The sequence below is a fragment of the Lipotes vexillifer genome, unplaced genomic scaffold, assembly GCF_000442215.2.
Source record: "Lipotes vexillifer unplaced genomic scaffold, Lipotes_vexillifer_v1.1 scaffold182, whole genome shotgun sequence".
Classification (NCBI taxonomy): domain Eukaryota; kingdom Metazoa; phylum Chordata; class Mammalia; order Artiodactyla; family Lipotidae; genus Lipotes; species Lipotes vexillifer.
In genome coordinates, this window is record NW_006798798.1 from 7,294,864 (window position 1) to 7,318,551 (window position 23,688).

Here is a 23,688-nt window from a genome sequence, read left to right on the forward strand (position 1 = left end):
TGGGAGAATTGCAAATGTAAAGTTTCTGTTGTCCTAAGGGCCAACCAGGCATCTCAATATTCAAAAGAATATTACCAACCAGGGAAGCTCTCGCAAGCTTCAGTGTCCAGAGTTTGTTTGTTTTGTTTCATTATGTAGGCATGACTGAGTGAATCATTACCCAACATGACTCAATCTCCAGCCTTCCTTCCTTTCCCAAAAGTTAGACTGATATCATGGTGGCTCAAAGCTCCAACCCTTTAATCATACGGTTCGTCTTTCCAGCATGGTTAGCTTCCAACCTGAGTCATCTATCTCATTAGCAAAAACTATCTAGAGGCTCATCATGAGTCACCTTACTAGTATTAACCATCAGGTGTAGTCCAAGGGGCTCACCATGAATAACAAATACACTCCTTCCAGGAGTTTAGATGGCTTAGAGGTTACCTCCTGGGAAATAGGGACAAAGGTCTGCCAAATTCTTTATTGCACAGTTCTTTTAAGAAATCACATTAGGCTCTGACTGTAATTGAACGGACATAATAGGTAAATTTAGTCAGACTTTGTGGCTTTACATTGTTGGTTCCTCATATACAAAAGCAAAGTGTGTATCTTCTCCCTTTATTCAAATTTTTTGGGGTGGTCCATCATTAGAATTGTAAAGCTTTTGTTCTTTTCTTGTAAAGTTTATTTCTAGGGTTTTTTCCTTCTTCATTGTTGTTGTTGTCAACGTTAAAGATATCTTCTGAGACTATTTTCTTTATGCTTTCTTCTATTGCTTTTTAAAATTGATTCTAAAATTGCAAAATAATATTCTTATTTGAAAAAAAGAAGTACAGTAATTTCCCCCATAGCTTTTATATTCTATTCTATATTCTATTTTTTTTATTTACCTAATTATTCATATGTGGTGTTTTGCAAGTCCCAATGTATACTTTGTATATAAAGAAAGATAATTCTTGTTAATGGTTACTATTACTAGCTGTCTTTTTTTGTGGGGGGGCCACACCACGTGGCTTGGGGGATCTTAGTTCCCTGACCAGGGATTGAACCTGTGCCCTCAGCAGTTAAAGCGTAGAGCCTTTAACCACTGGACTGCCAGGGAATCCCCTTTGTGACATTTCTTAATAATATATTCCAAACTGTGTATGTTATTGTGAAAGTGTATTTTATACTTCTTCAGTATAAATTATTGAACAAGTTGATTTTTATTATAACCTTTAATATCATGTGGTATTAATATTCTCAGCCCTGATTTTTTCTTGCTTACATTTGTCCTTCTTAATCTCTTTGGGTTTCTTCTCTTTTCCTGAATATCTTAATGTTGGAGTGCTCCAGGGTTCACTCCTTGCTCCTTTCTCTTCTATCTACACTCATTCTCTTAGTAATTTAGTCTCTTTAAATACCATCTATATGCTGGCAACTCCCAATTTAAAAACCTCTAGTCCAGACTTCTCTTTTTTTTTCTGAATTATAGTTGATGTATAATATTATATTAGTTTCAGGTGTACAGCATACTGATTAAAAAATTTTATAGAGGAGCTTCCCTGGTGGCACAGTGGTTATGAATCCACCTGCCAATGCAGGGAACATGGGTTTGAGCCCTGGTCTGGGAAGATCCCACATGCTACAGAGCAACTAAACCCATGCACCACTACTACTGAGCCTGCGCTCTAGAGCCCGCGAGCCACAACTCCTGAGCCCGCGTGCCACAACTACTGAAGCCCACGTGCCTAGAGCCCGTGTTCCGCAACAAGAGAAGCCACCGCAATGAGAAGCCCACATGCTGCAATGAAGAGTAGCCCCCACTCACCACAACTAGAGAAAGCCCATATGCAGCAACAAGACCCAACACAGCCAAAAATAAATAAATAAATACATAAAATTTTAAAAAAATTTTATAGATTATACTCCATTTATATAATTGTAAAATATTGGCTCTATTCCCTGTGCTGTACAATATATCCTTGTAGCTTATTTATTTTATACATAGTAGTTTGTACCTCTAAATCCTCTACCCCTATCTTTCCTCTCCCTGCTTCCCTCTCCTCTCTGGTAACTACTAGTTTGTTCTCTGTATCTGTGAGTCTGTTTCTGTTTTGTTATATTCATTTTTTTGTTTTATTTTTTAGATTCCTCGTATAAGTGATAACATACAGTATTTGTCTTTCTCTGTCTGACTTATCACTAAGCCTAGTACCCTCCAGTTCCATCCATGTTGTTGCAAATGGCAAAATTTCATTCTTTTTTATGACTGAGTAGTATTCTGTTGTATCAGTATATATATACCACACCTTTATCTATTCATCTGTTGATGGATACTTTGGTTGCTTCCATATCTTGGCTATTGTAAATAATGCTGCTCTGAACATTGGGGTGCATATATCTTTTTTATTAGTGTTTTCATTTTCTTCGGATACATAACCAGGAGTGGTATTGCTGGATCATATGGTAGTTCTGTTTTTAGTTTTCTGAGGAACCTCTGTACTGTTTTCCACAGTAGCTGCACCAATTTACATTCCCACCAACAGTGTAGGAGGGTTCACTTTTTTCCACATCCTCACCAACATTTGTTATTTGTGGTCTTTTTGATGATAGCCATTCTGACAGGTGTGAGGTGATATCTCACTGTGGTTTTGATTTGCATTTCTCTGATGGTTAGTGATGTTGAACATCTTTTCATGTGCCTGTTGGCCATCTGTATGTCTTCTTTGGAAAAGAAGTTCTTTGCACATTTTTTAATCGAGTTGTTTGTTATTTTGATATTGAGTTGTATGAGCTATTTATATATTTTGGATAACAACCCCTTATCCTAGACCTCTGCCTTAAACTTAGTCTCATGTGTCCGTCTGCCTTCTCAACATTTCCATTTCAAAGTCTAAAAGACATATTAAATTTATGATGTTTAAATCTGAACTCTGGATCTTCTATACCTCACTACCTAAGCTTGCTATACCCATAGCCTTTCCCATCATTGTTGATGGCTATTCCATCCTTCCATTGTTCAGACCATAAACTTTGAAGACATGCTTGTCTCATCTCTTTCTATTACATTCTATATCCAATCTGTCAGTATATCCTCCTGGCTTTTCCTATAAAATATACCTAGAATCTGACCACCTCTGTATACCTCCACTGATATCTCTCTGGTCTGAATCATTATCATTTCTCACACTGATTGCTACAATAGTAGGTCCCCTTCCTTCTCCCCTTGCTCTCCACCTTCCAGTATTTTCATTAAATCATAACTAGATATCACTTCTGTACTCATACCACTTCAGTGGCTCTCTATCTCACTCAGAGTAAAACCAAATTTCTTAGGTGGCCTATAAAGCTTTAATAATCTGATTATCCTTTACCCCCTGACTTCATCTCCTACTACTCAGTCCTCTCCAGCCACACTGGCCCTCTTGCTATTCCTCAAACAATCCAAACATGCTTCTACTTTTAGGCTGTTTCTTCTGCCCAGGATGTTCTTTCTTTAAATATCTAAGTAACTAACTTTTTCACTTCCTTGAAATCTTTGCTTTAATTTTTTATTTGTTTGATTTTGGCTGAGTTGGGTCCTCGTTGCTGCATGTGGGCTTTCTCTAGTTGTGGCAAGTTGGGGCTACTCTTCGTTGCAGTGCATGGGCTACTCATTGTGGTGGCTTCTCTTGTTGTGGAGCACAGGCTCTAGGCGTGCAGGCTTCAGTAGTTGTGGCATGTGGGCTCAGTAGTTGTGACGCATGGGCTTAGTTGCTCTGCGGCATGTGGGATTTTCCTGGACCAGGGATTGAACCCATTTCCCCTGCATTGGCAGGCAGATTCTTAACCACTGTGCCCCCAGGGAAATCCTGCTTTAAGGTTAATTTATTAATTATTCCTACTTTGACTTCACTAACACTCCTGATCTCTCTTACCCTGCTTTTCTTTTTCTATAGCACTTAGTACCTTCTAACATACAATAAAATTTACTTATTTAGCATTTATTTTTTGTCTCCCCCAAGAACATAAGATCCATGAAGGTAAGGATCTTCATTTACTCCAATATGAAAGCATATAGAACAGTACCTGGTACAAGGTTCAATGAATGTTCTTGAAAGAAGTAACTATAAAAATGGAGATTATTTCAGTTCCTGTATTATTCATACATGCATAAAATTATAACTGAGTCCAGTCACCTACATAAGTCCTTCTTGACCTGAGATTTACCTTATTGATTTTCTTATAATTCTAATCATTCCTCCTCAAGTTTCTCTATGATCTATTTTCAGTTTCTGTTCTTACACACTTCAGAACTACTTTCATAAATGTACCTTCTGGTACATAATAGAGTAGACATTTCTTTTCTTATTATTTTTCAGACTGGGAATCTGTGTATGAGACTGAAGAGTTAACCCCAAAGCAGGACATTAATCAAGTGCGATCATCTCAGAAAGTAATAGAAACACTTACAAGCTGTGGCCTTGAGTACTCCAGATTGAAAGAAGAATGGAAATGTGAGGGCCACTTTGAGAGGCAACCAGTGAATCAGAAGGCATGTTTCAAGGAAAAGATAATCACTCACGAAGAAGCCCCTGTTGATGAAAGAGGACAAGAATATAACAAAACTTGGGGAAGTTTCCATCCCAGCACACTACTTCATACACAACAGATAATCCCCAAAGAGGAGAAAGTACATAAACATAACACACATAAAAGCTTTAAAAAAAAATTAATGGCTATTAAGCCCAAGAGTATCTATACAGAGAAGAAACTTTTGAAATGTAATGACTGTGGAAAAGTCTTCAGTCAGAGCTCATCCCTTACTCTTCATCAAAGAATTCATACTGGAGAGAAACCCTATAAATGTATAGAATGTGGGAAAGCCTTCAGCCAGAGATCAAATCTTGTTCAACATCAGAGGATTCATACTGGAGAGAAACCCTATGAATGTAAGGAATGTAGGAAAGCCTTCAGTCAGAATGCACACCTAGTTCAACATCTGAGAGTTCATACTGGAGAAAAACCTTATGAATGCAAAGTGTGTAGGAAAGCCTTCAGCCAGTTTGCTTACCTTGCTCAACATCAGAGAGTTCATACTGGAGAGAAACCCTATGAATGTATTGAATGTGGGAAAGCATTTAGCAATAGATCATCTATTGCCCAACACCAGCGAGTTCATACTGGTGAGAAACCTTATGAATGTAATGTCTGTGGGAAAGCGTTTAGCCTTCGTGCATACCTTACTGTACATCAGAGAATACATACTGGAGAGAGACCCTATGAATGTAAGGAATGTGGGAAGGCTTTCAGCCAGAATTCACACCTTGCTCAACATCAGAGAATTCATACTGGAGAAAAACCTTATAAGTGTCAGCAATGTAGGAAAGCATTCAGCCAGATTGCCTACCTTGCTCAACATCAGAGAGTTCATACTGGAGAGAAACCCTACGAATGTATTAAATGTGGGAAGGCTTTTAGCAATGATTCATCCCTTACTCAACATCAGAGAGTTCATACTGGAGAGAAGCCTTACGAATGTAATGTTTGTGGAAAGGCTTTTAGTTACTGTGGGTCCCTTGCCCAACATCAGAGAATCCATACTGGAGAGAGACCCTATGAATGTAAGGAATGCAAGAAAACCTTCAGACAGCATGCACACCTTGCTCATCATCAGAGAATCCATCTTGGGGAGTCACTGTCACCACCCAATCCAGTCAATCACCAAGTCCTGTAGACTATCTCAAAAATACTTCTGGAATTTATACTCTTTTCTTCATCTCTAATGTTGTCAACCTTGTCTAAGATTCATCTCACCTGGATCACTCTATAGCTTTCTAACAGGTCTTCCTGTATCAACATTTGGTCCCCTTAAATTCATTTCCCACCATGCACCCAAACTGATCTTTTTCAAGTGTAAGAATACACACATCACTGCCTCCAGTTAAAAGTTTTTTTGGCTTGCTATTGTTCTTAAGCTAGCATCCACAGTCTTTAAAACTGTCTGTGAGGAGCTTCATTATCTGGTTCTTAGATACCTTTCAGCCTTATTTTATTCCAGTCTCTCTGGGCACTAGGCACTTCCCAGGTCTAAGGGCTTAGATTCTGGAAAATCATAGCTCTACCACTACTGTAGCATTGTGCGATTTTGAGTAACTTGCTTGACTTATCTAAACCTCAGGGTTTTCTTTAATTCTTAAAATAGGGATAATAAAGGACACTGTATTGTAGAAATGTGAGTATTAAATGAAATAGTGTCTATTGTAGATTGGTGCATATTAAGTAAGAAATTTGCATGCAGAGTACTTAACATAATGCATCAAATATAGCACATATTCAATTTAATAATAATAGCTAACATGCATTGAGTGCCTACTTTGCACCAGGCACTGTTCTACATACTCAACATATATTAACTCATTTAATCCTTACAGCTAAAACAAGATTCCTTAGTGGACAAAGCAGAACATCATGGGAAGCAGCAGCTCAGAACTGGGGAAACCTAAAAACTTTAGACTATATGTGGGAGTGTTTGTACTCTAGGTGAGTAATTGATATAGACAAAAGTAGTAGAACTATAACACAACCAGTTTTAGGAGGTTTCTAAGGAAACAATTGGATAAACTAATTAAAGAAAATGAAGATTCACTGAGAAAAATGCAGAACTTATATTTAGATCAAGAAAAGAACAGAGAGTATTGCAATTAACTCCAAAAACCCAATAAACAGAAATTTATACTGTAGCATAAAAAGACATCAGTCCCAGGTAATCGTATGGGTGAATCTAGGTGATTTCAAAAGCATTTAAACTGTTTCATACCATAGAAAAAGTATAAAGTTTATAAATTTTTATCAAGTGATTATAAAATTGAAACCAAAAGGGGACTGAGGGAAGAAAACTACAGTCAAATGTAGTTTGACTACATTTATATATATACACACATGCATATATATACTTCATTCAGTGAATTTTGAGTAACTACTGTTTGCCACACACTGATTTAGACATGAGGAGATAACATGATCAATACAAAGACCATGTCCTCATGGAGTTAAAACAATAGATTTTCTAGGCCCAGAAAACTGAAGAACAATAAAATAAATTGAAGGGTATTGTATAGCCTAGGCTTAAGAGACTCAAAATAACAAAGTTATCAGTTACTCCTAATTTACAACTTCACTGCAGTTCCAACCAAAATTCCTCAATGGGCCTTTTTGCCCTTTAATTTCACAGCTTTGTTTTGAAATTCATCTATGAAGTGTGAACTCCAAAGAACAAGAAAATTATCGAATCTAATCTATTTGTAGAAATTTTGCATATGATAAAGTTGGTTTATACCAATAGAGAAAGGATGGATTTGGGAGTAGTAAAATAATTGACAATGTATATCATGGCAGTAAGGGAAAAAAATAAAACCACAATGAACTATTTCAAAATCATCACATTAAAAAAAGCATCACAGTACCTATTACTGGGAAGATGTGGAGCAATAGGAATATTCATACAGTGCAGTTGAAAATAGTTTTTTAAAAAGAATAATGTATCAATATCTAGTAAAGTTGAAGATGTGGATACTCTTTGACCCAGCAGTTCCACACTTAAACCTCCACAGAGCCTCTCTTTATGTGTTCAGGGAGATGTACATGAAGACCCACTTCAGTGTTGTTTGTGAAAATGAAAAGTTTAGGGTAAGCAAAACAATCATTAGGGTTTAAATAAGTTAGAATTGAAATTAATGAACTAGAGATACTTTTATCAATATGAATACATCTCAGAAACTATTGAAATCGAACTAGAGGGTATTTTGTGTGATATGGTTCCACTTATTTATATAAAGTTTGAAAACATGCAAATCAACACTATATATTTTTCATGGCTAAATACCATATGGAAATAGTATAATAACATTTATGGAAATAATCATCAAATTGTGATGACCTCTGGGGAGGGAGAAAAATGAGATTGAGGAAAGGATGCAAAGGGAGGTATCTTTTAATCATTAATTTCTTTAAAAAATAACTGGCCAGTTCTAAATTGATGGTTGTGGGTTTTTATTCTCTGTATCTCTATATGTTTAAACTATTTCATAATTAAAAAAAATTTAAGTAATGTTTGCTTTTGTCAGTTATTCCTTCACTATACCTCAGGCATGCCATATTCACCATTCATCCAATCCATAGTCACCATTTTCTTCAGAAAGAAGCTCGTATACAATTGCCTTTCAGATGCAATCACTGTTAACAATTTGGTTACTATCCTTCCAGGCATCAGAGTTTTGAGAATGACTATATTTTTACACTGAGAGTTTTATATCCTACTTACTGCATTTTTCCCCCATCATTCCTTTTCCCCCCCAGCTTTATTGAGGTAGGATTGACAAAATTATATATATTTAAGGTGTACAACATAATGTTTTCTTATATTTATACACTGAAATGATAACCACAATCAAGCCAATTAACATATCCATCACCTCACATAGTTACCATTTGTGTGTACTACATCTTATCATCAATATGATTAACAATCACTCGCTATTTCCCCCCAACCACTCCAGGCCCTGGCAACTGCTAATCTACTTTTTGCTTCTATGAATTTGACTATCCAGGACATAAATGGAATTATACAATATGTTGTGTTTTATGACTGACTTCTTTCCATTAGCATAATGTTTTCAAAATCCATGTTGTAGCATGTATCAGTACTTCATTCTCCTTTTAAAAAAATAAACTTTATGTTTTAGAGAAGTTTTAGGTTCACATCAAAATCGAGTGAAAGGTACAGAGATTTTTTTCATATGACCCCCCACCCCCACACATGCTTAGCTTCCCCCATTATCAACATTCCCCACTAGAGTGGTACATTTGTTATAGGTGATGAACCTACACTGGCATATTATCACCCGAAGTCCAGAGTTTACATTGGAGTTTACTCTTGGCATTGTTTATTGTATGTGTTTGGATAACGTTATGATGACACAAATCCACCCTTATAATATACAGAGTAGTTTCACTGCCCCAAAATTCCCTGTGTTCCATTTATTTATCCATGCCCACTAACCACTGGCGACAAGTTTTTTGTTGTGTCCTTCGTTTTGCCTTTTCCAGAATGTTATATAGTTGATATCACACTGTATGTAGCCTTTTCAGACTGGCTGCTTTCACTTAGTAATATGAATTTAAATTTCTTTCATATCTTTGCATAACTTGATAACTAATTTCTTCTTAGCACTGAAAAATATTCCACTGGCAGGATGTACCACAGTTTGTTTATTCATTCACCCGCCAAAAGACATTTTTGTTGCTTCCAAGTTTTGGCAATTATGAATAAAGCTGCTCTAAACATCTATGTGCAGGTTTTTGTGTGTACATAAGTTTTCAAATCCTTTGGGTAAATACCAAGGAACCCAATTACTGAATCATAAGGTAAGAACTTCATTCCCTTTTATTGGCCTAAATATTCCACTTCATGGTTTTGCCACATTTTATTTATCCATTCATCAGTGGGTGGACATTTGGATTGTTTCCACATTTTTTTTTTTTTTTTTTTTTTTTTTTTTGCGGTATGCGGGCCTCTCACTGTTGTGGCCTCTCCCGTTGCGGAGCACAGGCTCCGGATGCGCAGGATCAGCGGCCATGGCTCACGGGCCCAGCCGCTCCGCGGCATGTGGGATCTTCCCGGACCGGGGCACGAACACGTGTCCCCTGCATCGGCAGGCGGACTCTCAACCACTGCGCCACCAGGGAAGCCCTGTGTCCACATTTTGACTATTATGAATATTGCTGCTCTGAACATTGTGTACAAGTTTTGTGTGGACATATATTTTTGTTTCTTTTGGATATATAACTAGGAGTGGAATTCCTAGATCATACGGTAATTCTTTTTTTAAAATTAATTAATTAATTCATTCATTCATTTTTGGCCATGCCGAGTAGCATGCAGGATCTTAGTTCCTCGACCAGGGATCAAACCAGTGGCCCCTGCAGTGGAAGCGTGGAGTCTTAACCACTGGACCGCCAGGGAAGTCCCATAGATCATATGGTAATTCTACATCTGACTTTTTGAGGAACTACCAAAATGTTTTCTAGTTACCACATCATTCTCAGTGCCAATTTATGAGGGTTCCAATTTCCCCATATCTAAACCAGCACTTATTATTGTTCATCATTTAGATTATAACCATCCTGGTGGGTGTGAAGTGGTACTTATTACCTATGGTTTTGATTTGCCTTTCCTTAATGATGTTGAGCATCCTTTCATGTTTATTTTCCATTTGTATATCTTTGGAGAAATGTCTATTCAAATCCTTTTCAAATTTTTAAATTGGTGTCTTAGTTCAGGATGCTATAACAGAATACCATAAATTGGGTGACTTAAACAACAAACATTTATTTCTCATAGCTCTGGAAGCTAGAAGTCAAAGATTAAGGCACTGGCAGATCTGACGTCTGGTACGGACAGTCTTCTTGGTTTGCAGATGGCCACTCTCTCATTATACCTTCACAGAGCCAAGAGTAAACTCATCTCTTTGTTTCTTTTTTCTTGACAGCACTAATGCCATTCATGAGAACTACACCCTCATGACCTAATTACCTCCCAAAGGCTGCACCTTCCAGTTGTGGGTTAGGATTTCAACATATGCATCTGGTGGGGTGGGGAACACACTCAGTCCATAACAGTGGGGTTCTTTTAATTGTTGAACTGTAAGAGTGCTTCATATATTCTAAATACAAATTCTGCTTTGGTCTGAATGTTGGTGTGTCCCCCACCCAACCAAAATTCACATGTCAAACCCTAATGACAAATGTAATGGTATTTGGAGGTGGGGCCTTTGGAAGATGATTATGTCATGAGGGCAGCGTTCTCAAGGATGGGATTAGTACCTTTATAAAAGAGCCCAGAGAGCTCACTTGCCCCTTCTGCTATGTGAGGACACAGTGAAAAGACATCCATCTAAGAACCAGAAAGTGGACCCTCACCAGGCATGGAATCGGCCAGCACCTTGATCTTGTACTTTCCAGCCTCAAGAACTGTGAGAAATACATTTCTGTTGTGTAAAAGCCTCTCAGCTATGGAATTCCTTATAGCAAAAGGACTCAGACAAGTTACTTATCAGATATGTTATTTATAAACATATCCCATTTTGTAGGTGTCTTTTTACTTTCTTGATGGTGCCCTTTGAAGCAAAACAGTTTTTAATTTTGAAGAATTCCAATTTGTCTATTTTTTCTACTATTGCTATACTTTTGGTATCATATCAAAGAAACCATTAATCTAAGGTCACAAAGATTTACACCTATGTTTTGTTCTAAGAGATTTATAGTTTTAACTCAGACATATTTCTGCATGAATTGATATGATTATTCAGATTTTCCTCTTCATTCTATTAATGTAGCACATTACATTGGTTTTCATATATTGAAACACCCTCACAGGACTGGGATAAATTCCACTTGGCCACGGTGTATAACTAGCATATTATTGCTAGTATTGTGTTGAGGATATTTGCATCTATATTCATAAGGGATACTGGCTTTTAGGAGGTTTTTTTTTGGTTTTGTTTTTGGCTTTGATATCAAGCTATTGTTGACCACCTATAGGGTGAGTTTGGAAGTTTTCCCGTAAATTCAATTTTCAATTTTTGGGAAGACTTTAAAAAGTGTTGGTGTTCATTATTCTAGAATTCGCTAGTGAAGCCACCCTGAGCTTATCTTTGTTGGGAGGTTTGTGATTATTGATTTAATTGCCTTTTTTGTTATAAGTCTGTTAAGATCTTCTATTTCGTCTTGAGCTGGTTTTTGTATTTGTGTATTTCTAGGATTTTGCCCATTTCATCAAGGTTATCCCTTTGCGTGGCCAAGAACTGTTTGTATTATTCTCTTATAATTTTTTTTTTTTTTTTTTTGGTACGCGGGCCTCTCACTGTTGTGGCCTCTCCCGTTGCAGAGCACAGGCTCCGGATGCGCAGGATCAGCGGCCATGGCTCATGGGCCTAGCCGCTCCGTGGCATGTGGGATCTTCCCAGACCAGGGCACGAACCCGTGTCCCCTGCATCAGCAGGCGGACTCTCAACCACTAGGCCACCAGGGAAGCCCTATAATCCATTTCATTTATGTAAAATCGATAGTAACATCCCTATTTTCACTTCGGAAAGTGATTTAGTGATCTAATTCTTCTGTCTCTCTCTTTATACTCATAGACAAAGGTTTATCAATTTTGCTGTTATTTTCAAAGAACCAACTTCTGGGTTTGTTGATTATTTTTACATAGAATTCTCTATTTAGTTTATCTGTGCTCTAATATTTAGTATTTCTATTCTTCTGATAGCTTTGGGTTTAGCTTGTTCTTTTTCTAGTTCCACATGGTGTAAAGTTAGGTTCTTATTATTTAATTAAATTAATTAATTTATTTATTTTTGGCTGCAGTTCGGTCTTTGTTGCTGCACGCAGGCTCTCTGCAGCAAGCAGGGGCTACTCTGTTGCAGTGCACGGGCTTCTCATTGTGGTGGCATCTCACTGCAGTGGCTTCTCTTGTTGTGGAGCACAGGCTCTCGGTACACGGGCTTCAGTAGTTGTGGCACATGGACTCAGTAGTTGTGGCTCGCGGGCTCTAGAGTGCAGGCTCAGTAGTTGTGGTGCATGGGCTTAGTTGCTCCGCAGCATGTGGGATCTTCCCAGACCAGGGCTCGAACCCGTGTCCCCTGCATTGGCAGGTGGATTCCTAACTACTGTGTCACCAGAGAAGTCCCTAAAGTTAGGTTATTGATTTGAGTTTTTCTTCTTTTTTTAATGTAAATATTTATAGCTGTAACTTCCCCTCTGATTTGGATGCATCCCGTAAGTCTTTGTATCTTGTGTTTTTATTTCAGTTCGTCTCAAGATATTTTCTAATTTCCCTTGTGATTTCTTCTCTGATACGTTGGTTAAGAGTGTGTTTAATTTCCACATTTTTTTGTGGATTTCCCACTTGCCTACTGCTACTGTTATTTCTAGTTTCATTCCATTGTGATTGGTAAATATACCTGGTATATTTTCAGTCTTTTAAATTTTACTAAGACTTGTTTTGTGGCTTACTATATATCTATCCTGGAGAATGTTCCATGTGCACTTGAGAAAAAATGAGTTTTCTGCTGTTATTGGGTATGTACTGTATATGTCCGTTGGTTTAAAGTGTTGTTCAAGTTCTCTATTTCCTTACTGATCTTGTCTCATTGTTTTGTTCATTGCTGAAAGTGGAGTATTGAAGTCTCCAACTACTATTGTGTAAAAATTTCTACCTTCAATCATGTCATTTTTTGCTTCATATAATTTGCAGCTCTGTTTGTAGGAGTATATTATGAACAGAATGTTTGTGTGACCCCTAAATTCATATGTTGAAGTTCTAACCTCTAATGTGATAGTATTTGGAGATGGGGCCTTTGGGAGGTAATTAGGGTCAGATGAGGTCATGATGCTGGATACCTCATGATGGAATTAGTGCTTTTATAAGAAGAGACATCAGAGAGGTTGGTCACTCTATTTCTCTGTGCTTGGACAAAGAAGTAACCATACTGACACCCTGATCTCCAAATTTCTGCCCCCAGAACTATAAGAAAATTAATTTCTGTTTCTTAAGTCACTCAATTTATAGAATTTTGTTATGGCACCCCAGGCTGACTAAGACAGTGCATATATGTTTATAATTGTTACATTTACTTGATAGATTGAATCTTTAATCAATATCTCTGCCTGACCTCAGAGATAATGGGACAGAAACTTTAGCGACCATACACAACATGGAATACACACTTTACAAAAAGAGTTTCGAGAAGTCACTAAACAAATCGATGGCTGCAGTCCTCAACAAAAAAATCAGCAATCCCTGAGGAGGAGGAGAATCTGATTTCCACAGTTACAACGTTATTTTATTCAAAATGTCCACACCTCAGGGCTTCCCTGGTGGCACAGTGATTGAGAGTCCGCCTGTCAATGCAGGGGACATGGGTTTGTGCCCTGGTCCAGGAAGATCCCACATGCCACAGAGCGGCTGGGCCCGTGAGCCATGGCCGCTTAGCCTGAATGTCCGGAGCCTGTGCTCCACAATGGGAGAGGCCACAACAGTGAGAGGCCCGTGTACCGCAAAAAAAGAAAAAAAAGTCAAAATGTCCACATCTCAACAAAAAATTACAAGGCATATAAAGACAAAGGAAAAGTATGTCCCATTCATATGTTAAAAAAGAATTTGACAGGAACTATCACTGAGGAAACCCAGACATTGGATTTACTAGTCAAATACATTAAGCCAACTATCTCAAATATACTCAGTGAGCTAAAGAAAACCATGGACAAAAAAAACTAAAGGAAAAATTTTAAATATATGAACAAATATGAATGTCAGTCAAAAGATAGAAATTATAAAAAGGAACTAAAAAGAAATTCTGGAACTGAAAAGTACAATAACTGAAATGAAAAATTCACTAGAGGAGTTCAATGGCAGATCTGAGGGAGGCAGGAAACTTAGTGAACTTGAACATAAGGCAATTAAAATGATCTAGTCTGAAGAGCGTAAAGAAAAAAGAGTGAAGGAAAATGAAGAAAACCTGCGAGACCTGTGTGATGACATCAAGCATACCAATATATGTATAATAGGAGCCCAGAAGGAGGAGAGAGAAAAGAACAGGAAAAATATTTGAAGAAATGACTGCCAAAATCTCCCCAAACATGATGAAGAAATGAAATATATACATCCAAGACTCTCAATAAGCTGCAAGTAGGATAAGCTCAAAGGGTCCACACTGAGACATGTAATATTTAAATTATTGACAAGCAAAGAAAAGACAGAACATTGAAAGCAGCAAAAGGTAATCAATTTGTCACATACCAGGGAGCTTCAATAAGATTAACAGCTCATTTCTTATCAGAAACCATGAAAGACAGTGAGATGGTATAGTTAACATCCTGAAAGAGATAAACAAAAACAAAATGTTGACAGTTGTTCTATAGCTAGCAAAATTATCTTTCAAGAATGAAGAAGAGGAGACTTCCCTGGTAGTCCAGTGGCTAAGACTCTGTGCTTCCAATGCAGGGGGCCCGTGTTCGATCTCTGGTCAAGGAGCTACATACCGCATGCTGCAACTAAGAGCCACATGCTGCAATGATGATCCTGTGTGCCACAGCTAAGACCCAGAGCATTGAAATAAATAAATAAATATTTTTTAAAAGAATGAAGAAATTAAGATATTCCCAGATAAAAACTGAACGAGTTTACTAGTAGACCTTCTGTTGTGACTTCGTTAAATTAACATTTGGGGCTACTTAAGAGCCCTAGGGTGTTGGATGGTGAACTGCAGTTGACAAAAAGGTCACAAAGGAATTGAAATAGAGAAGTTTATTACTCACAGGTCCTGGAGGAGGTACACAGCACACCTCAAGGGGCCATGCAGGGAAGTCAAGGGTGCAGGCAGAGAGCACAGCAGGCTGTAGGGCACATGCCTTTATTAGGGTCTGTGGGTAGAGGGTTTTGAGGTTCCCATGCTAAGGCCAGATTGGTTGATTCAAACCAAAAAGAATGGGGTTTCAGTAAGCTTTGTGGAGGTCTTATCAAAGGAGAACACAAGGGTAAGGCCCTAGGAGGCAGGGGAGTCTGATTATTACAAAGACCGTTGCGGGGCGTCCTATCAGGAACTTACATTTACTTGTGACTTTCTGGGTAGTTACTTATGGCATGTGCTTGGTGGGGGAGCTAGTGTTAATTCAAGGCCCTTGCAGGTCACTTGACTACACAAAAGGATGCCAAGGCAGCAATGTTATGAAATAGTTTAGCTGAACTCTCAAGACCTTCCTTATAAGAAATGCTTTAGTCAAAAATGAAAGGACAGTAGATAGTAACTTGAAGCCATAAATACATAGGAAAATATAAAAACCAGTATGATTGTACTTGGTTGGAACTCCTCTTTTTTCTCTATGACTTAAAAGCAAAGCATAAAAAAGAATAAATTTATGTTAATGGATACACAGTGTACAAAGGTATAACCTGTGACAATAATATAAAGAGGGGGAAAAGAACTGTATAGGAGCAGACTATATACTAGTGAGGCTAAGTTGGTATTATTCAAACTATGTTATAAAATTTAAGATGTTAATTGTAATCCCCAAGGCCAATACTAAGAAAGTAACTAAAAATATACAGAAAAGGAAAAAAGAGAATCAATCATATACTACTAAAAATTTAACTAAATACAAAGAAGATGCACACTGCACGTTACAGACGGGGGAAGGTGGCCCAAATGGACTGAGAGAGAGAAAATTTTTTGTTTAAAATTTCTTCTCCTGCCTTAAAATATAAATTTTATTTCATCAAATACATTCTTTTTTTTTCTTTTTCTTTTTCTTTTGGCTGTGCCGCGTGGCTGGTGGGATCTTAGTTCCCTGACCAGGGATCAAACCCAGACCCACATCAGTGAAAGCACTGAGTCCTAACCACTGAACTGCCAGGGAGTTCCCATCAAATACATTCTTAAATATGTTTTTATTATAAATTCTTATTTACCAATGGAAATTACCTTTTTATATCTTTAATTCTAGAGGTACATATATTTTAAAATTTCAAAGAATTAGCAAAGTTTTAAGAAATATCTCTCCACACACCATTAACATGTGTCATTTTTTTTAAAAATGGGAGATCTTTTAAAAATATATATTTATTTATTTATTTTGTCTGCGCTGGATCTTAGTTGCAGCACACAGGGTTGCAGATTTCTTAGTTGTGGCTGGCATGTGGGATCTAGTTCCCTGACCAGGATCAAACTCAGGCCCCCTGAACTGGGAGCGCAGAGTCTTACCCACTGGACCACCGAGGAAGTCCCAACTTGTATCTTTTTTAAAAACGTATTTACTTGGATTGAGTAAAACAATATTGGCTACATTTTGTTTTTTGGTACCAGATATTATGACCAGCAGTATGGAAAGAGAGATAAAAGATATGAATTAGTTCTAAAGTATATCATAGTTTAATTGGTGAGGCCAGAAGAGTGTAAAATGTAAAAATATAAAATAGTGAAACTAGGGAATTCCCTGGCTGTCCAGTGGTTAGGACTCCATGCTTCCACTGCAGGGGGCCTGGTTTCGATCCCTGGTCAGGGAACTAAGATCCTACATGCCTCGCAGTGAGGCCAAAAATAAATAGATACATAAAATAAAATAGTGAAACTAGTTAGAAATGTAAAGCAAATATTCTCAAAATTCTAGCATAATCATAGGTTTTTATTAGTTTCTCCATTTGGGAGGAGAGGGTAGTGACATTACACTTCTCGAAAACTAAAAAGAAATGCAAAGAAGGGACAGCATTTTTAAAAAACTCAAGAGGTAATGTGGACCAAGCATTTTGTATCCAGCCAAGTTTTCCTTCCAGTACAAGGCCGTAGAAAAATAGTTTTCAATATGTGTGCATTCCCATAGTCCTTCTGGAGGAATCTATGAGAGGGCAAGCTTCATCCAATCAGGAGTTTACTGGGAGGGCTTTCCTGGTGAAACAGTGGTTAAGCATCCACCTGCCAATGCAGAGGACATGGGTTGGAGCCCTGGTCAGGGAAGATACCACATGCCGTGGAGCAACTAAGCCAGTGCACCACAACTACTGAGCCTGTGCTCTAGAGCGCACGAGCCACAACTACTGAAGCTCCTGCGCCTAGAGCCCGAGCTCTGCAACAAGAGAAGCCACTGCAGTGAGATGCCTGCGCACCGCAACAAAGAGTAGCTCCCACTCGCCGCAACTAGAGAAAGCCCTCGTGCAGCGGCAAAGACCCAATGCAGCCAAAAATAAATAATAAATAAATAAATTTATATTAAAAAAAGTTTACTGGGAAAACTTCAGTAAAATGACTGAAAGTCAGCATTTAATATACTTATTATATATTGTTACATATTATACATATCCAATGATTTACCCAATTTTCCTTAAAATAACATCTTGCAAAATTATAAGGCAATATCACAACCAGGATACTGACATTGATATAATCTGACTATCTTATTTAGATTTTCCCAGTTTTACTTGTACTTATTTGTGCGTGTATCCACATGTCTCTGTGTGTTTAGTTCTATACAATTTTATCACATGTAGATTTGTGTATCCACCAACTTTGTCAAAATATAGAACAGTTCATCACAAGAATCCATTGAATTGTCCTTTTATAACCACCCACATCCCTCCTGTTCTTTCATTCCCCTATCCTTAATCCCTGGCACCCACTAATATTTTCTACATCATATAATTTTAGCATTTCAAGTATGTTATATAAATGGGATCATATATTGTTACCTCTTGAGATTGTTTTTTTCTTTCCAATCAGCATAATTCCCTGGAGATTAATCCAAGTTGCTGTGTGTGTCAATAGTTCATTCTTTGTTTTAAAGTTTTAATTGCTGATTATTATTCCATGGTGTGGATGTACCATGTTTTTCTTAACCAGGCACTTGCTAAAGGACATATGAATTGTTTTCAGTTTTTGGCTATTTCAAACAAAGCTGATATGAATATTTATGGACTTTCAATTTTACGGTTCAATACATTTTTTATTTCCCTTGAAACTTCCTCTTTGACCCATGAATTATTTAAGTGTGTGGATTAATTTCCAAGTGTTTGATGTTTTCTTATTGTTTTCTGTTTTTATTGATTCTAGTTTGATTCCATTATGGTCAGAGAACATATCTATATGATTTCAATTCTTTTAAAACTGTTGATGTTTGTTTTATGACCCAGCATACAATCTATCTTGGTGAATGCTCTGAGTCCTTAAAAGAATGTATATTCTGCTGTTAGTGGATAGAATGTTCTATAAACATTTAATTATATAGTTCTAAGACTGAAATAAAAGTAAAATGAACAATGTCACTAGGACCATATTTGTATTTACATTCTGGTATATCTGTGTAAGTTTTCTATAGGGGATATATCTATTCTATATCTATATGCTTAATATGTCTGTATACTAAGTCATTGGGCATATGCATCTTTAAAGGTAATAGGTATTGCCTATGTTTCCAAAGTAGTTATGATTTTCACTCTCACCAGCAGATGAAATTACCATTTCTCCAAATCCTCACCAACTCTTGATACTTGCCAACTTTATTTTTGCCAATAGACATTTGTGAGCAGGTGTCTGTGTAGTTCTGGTTCACATCCCTGATTACTAATGAGGAGGAACAATTTTTCTTATGTTTATTGATAATTTAGCTTTTCTTTTCTGTAAAATGCGTATGGATTTCTACACTTTTCAACTCACTTATCTGTTTTTCTGACTGAAAGCAGTATGCATTTTGAAGATATTCATCCACCCTTGTGCCAGTTATCAATTTATTGCCTCAAAGCTCCAAATTTAACTTTCAGTACCTGCTGTACTATAATGGACTGGCTTCTAAGCATTTTCTCCTTTAGAGTGAGCATGATGTTGAGCTTTTCAATAGGCTTCTCTTACTGGACCTGGTGTGCAGTGTTTTGCTTTTTCTTGCTCCTCCTGTATGACTGTTTAGTAGTGCGGGTATATGAGAACATTCAGTGCTGTTCTGCCCCAGCCATGTACCTAGAGAGCATATAGTCTCTTGGAACTCTGCAGCCCAGCCAAGGCCAACAGACTAACTTCCTGATGCAGATAATGTGAACTGTAGTCCTTGGGCCACAGCAGCTTCTGACTCTCCCTAGGTGCCCACACACAAGCTGTGGGTCACTTATGCCCCGGCAGTTTCCCATGGCCCTTTCAATGCAGACACCGTGTTCTCCAAACCTTGTACCAGTACCTCAACTATACCAGTTGCAATTCAGTTGTGTCCCAAAGGTTTGTTTCCTGTTTGTTCGATGACTATAGATCAGCTCTGGCCCTGGAAACCCACCCAAATTCTCCACCATCCAGTGGGCTGAAACCACTTCTCTGAAACTTGAACTGAACCCCAGAGTAAGAGATGGGGCCCACCTTCAAAATTTATCTTTTCTTTGATATTCTTGCTCAGCCTTTGGGTACTCTTCAGAGTTCTTTTACATCTTGCAGTTACTCTTCTACCAGTTTGATATTTCTTTATACTCCATCTTGATCTAGAACTGGAAGTAAAATATACCCTTTAATAGCCACATTAAATATTTACCTTACCTGGAATTAATGATGCATTAGGATTTATTTCTACACTCTTATAGAAATTAATCTTTGAGCAAATGAGAGGGAAATTGCGTATCACTTCTGATAATGTTTCACTGAGTCACAGGACCATAACTGGTAGGGGAGAATGGGAAATTTGTTATCGAGCTGGGTAGCCAGGTGCCCAGGAGGAAAATGAGAATTTTGGAATTCTGTCAGAATTATGGTACATCAACAAAAGAATAATATATAGCTATAAGAATAATATGCCACCATAAGAACAAAGAACTCTTCCTATCTGAGAAGCTCTCAGGGACAAAATATATTTTCCGAGAATGCCCACTGAAATATATCCCATCTTATATGCTTTCTTAAAACATGACACTCTCCCATCAAGATATGCCTGCCTAGTATGATCCTTGACATTGATCTTAGTAATATTTTTTCTGATCTGTCTCTTCATGCAAGGGAACAAAAACCAAAATAAAATAAGTGGGACTACATCAAATTAAAAAGCTTTTGCATAGTGAAGGAAACTCAACAAAAGGGAAGCCTACTGAATGTGAGAAAATATTTGCAAATAATATATCCAATAAGGGGTAAATACCCCAAATATACAAAGAACACATACAACTCAACATCAAAAAAACAAATGACCTAATTAAAAAATGGGCAGAGGACCTGAATAGACATTTTTCCAAAGAAGACATACAGATGGCCAATAGACATATGACAAGATGCTCAACATCACTAATCATCAGGGAAATGCAAATCAAAACTGCAATGAGATACCACCCCACACCTGTCAGAATAGCTATCATCAAAAAGACAACAAATAGCAAATGTTGGCAAGAATGTGGAGAAAAGGGGACCCTTGTGCATTGTTGGTGGGACTGTAAATTGATGCAGCTACTATGGAAAACAGTATGGAAAGTCCTCCAAAAGTTAAAAATAGAACTGCCATATGATCCAGCAATTTCACTTCTGGGTATTTACCCAAAGAAAACAAAACCGCTAATTCAAAAAGGTATATGCTCCCAGTTGTTCACCTCAGCATTACTTACAAGCTAAGATATGGAAGCAACCTAAGTGTCCATCAATAGATGAATGGATAAAGAATATGTGGTATATATATTCTATGGAATATTAGTCATAAAAAATGAAATCTTGCCATTTTTGATAACATGAATGAGTCTAAAGGGTATTATGCTCAGTGAAATAAGTTGAAGACAAATACCATATGATCTTACTTATATGTAGAGTCTAAAAAACAAACAAAATGAAAACACTCATAGATACAGAGAACAAATGGGTGGTTGCCAGAGGGGAGAACGGGTGTTTGGGGCAGGGGGATAGGTGAAGGGGATAAAGAGGTACAAGTCTCCAGTTATAAAATAAATAAGCCATGGAGATGCAATACACAACATAAAGAATATGGTCAATAATAATAACTTTGTATGGGGATGGATGTTACTACACTTATCATGGTGATCATTTCATAATGTATGCAAATTCCAAATCACTATGTAGTACACCTGAAACAACATATTTATTGTATGTCAACTATATTTCAATAATAAAAAATAAGTGCTTCAGAAATTTTAAAAAAGGTGTAGCTGCTTAAAGCAATAGAGAATGGCAGAAGTGAAATTATGTGACTTCCAAGGCTAGGTATGGAAGCATCTTTTTATTTATTTGGTTGCGCTGGGTCTTAGTTGCAGCAGGTGGGCTCCTTAGTTGTAGCTTGCCTGCTCCTTAGCTGCGGCCGGCAGTCTCCTTAGTTGCGGCAGGTGGGCTCTTAGTTGCAGCTTGCCGGCTCCTTAGTTGTGGCATGCAAACTCCTGGTTGTGGCATGCATGTTGCATCTAGCTCCCTGACCAGGGATCGAATCCAGGCCCCCTGCATTGGGAGCTCAGAGTCTTAACCACTGCGCCACCAGGGAAGACCCCTGGAAACATCTTTATGGCATATTGTATTTTCCAAATAATGGCCACAACATATCCTATTCTACTAGCTCTTCTTATTTTGTGACACTTCTTTCATTGAGTTGTAACTGCCTCATCCAAAGGAGTATGACACAATGATGTTATGTGATTTCTGAGGCTAGATCATAAAAGTTACATGCACTTCTTCTTCTTTGGGACACACTCTTGGAACCCGTCATCATGTTAAGCCGCCACATAGAGATATCACATGTAGGTATTGTGACTGACCATCCTGCAGTCCAGTTGACAGTCAGAATCAACTGCCAGGCATGTGAGCAAGTGAGTCTTTTGATGATTCTAGCCTTCAGCCATCAAGTGACTCGTAGCTTTCAAGCCACCCCATTTGAGATGAGCTGTTGCTGCCAAGCCCTGTGCAAATTTTTGTAGATGTGTGAGCTAAATAAATGATTGTTGTATTTTAAGCCAAGTTTGGGGCAGTCATTACACAGCAACAGAAACTTGAACGATTGCCAAAACGTGTTAAGTGAAAAAGCAAGGCACATTAAAAATATACATATATATAGTATATATATTTTAAAAAACAAATAGAAAAAGATTACATTCGAGTTATATATGTATATATATTTTCATAACATATGTAGTTTCATATGGACAATTTACATAAATAGGTCATTTCCTGATGGACTTGTACCATAGCCTAGGGACTGTTTGGGGGATTTGAGTCACAGGCTTTTGCAGGCTAGGTTAGGGTTTCATTAACAGAACACTTCCCTCAAAGCTTTCCCTCAGAAAGCTTTCAAACTACTTGCTATTGTTTAATTACAATGCCAAAGATCGTTGGGTAAATACAGTTTTAAGCCTGATGATTTCTTTTGCTTACTGGCCCCCCTGCTCTTTCAGTTTTCTAGCCTTTTAAAGTTCCCAGGCAACAATTAATTATACTGTACGTTAAATATCTCATTTTAGTGACTATTTCCTCTCTTTTCTTTTAAACCCCAAACTTCTCATCTCCCATACGTTCAGCTAACCTTGCTTACCACTTCATGAAAGTACTGAAGGAATCAGAACACTTCCCAAGACTTCTTCTATGTCATTTACTCACTTCCCAGCATCTGCACCCCATATCCTGCCATTTTATTGCCAGGAATAAGCCTCCCATGGTGTCACCTAAAAACCTAATCCTTCCACCCACTAATCTTATCCCCTCTACCTATATAAGGTCATTGCTCCAGTAATTCTCACTTCTTTGTCCTGAATCATCCACTCGCTGCCACCCCCGCCCCCGGCTTACTGGATTATTCCAATCAGCATACAGAATTGCTATTAATTCTCCCATCCTGAAAACAAACAAAAACACTCCTATTCCTACTGCTACACTAATTATTAACATATTTCTTTGCTTTTTTTTGCAGCAAAACATCTTCAGTGTATCCAATTTCTCTTATCAGGCTTTCACTTCAATCACTCTAAAACAAAGACACAAAAATAACTCTGCTCTTCAAGGTCAACAGTAACATCAATATTGCTACATCCAGTAGCCAATTCTCAAGCCTTGCACAATTAATTATGTAACCTGCCAACGGATACCATTGATTATCCTTCCTTTGACTCACTTTCATTTGGCTTCTGTAATGTCAGACTCTCGGTTTTCCTTCCATCTCATGGTCTTCCTTAGCGTCTTTTGCTGGTCTGTC

The 23,688-nt window shown here is 37.7% G+C and overlaps 1 protein-coding gene across 2 annotated transcripts in view; it reads left to right on the plus strand.

Annotated features, from left to right (window-relative positions):
- Window positions 1–23,688, plus strand: part of LOC103084210 (zinc finger protein 570) — a 345,144-nt gene that overhangs the window by 139,086 nt on the left and 182,370 nt on the right. The window contains exons 5-6 of one of the 2 annotated variants that reach the window (XM_007471038.1): window positions 4,715–5,637; window position 6,125. In XM_007471038.1, coding sequence (XP_007471100.1) covers window positions 4,715–5,637; window position 6,125 — 924 coding nt within the window. Of the gene's footprint in view, window positions 1–4,325; window positions 5,789–6,124; window positions 6,126–23,688 lie in introns of those variants that run through there. The other variant, XM_007471041.1, reaches the window with a different exon arrangement.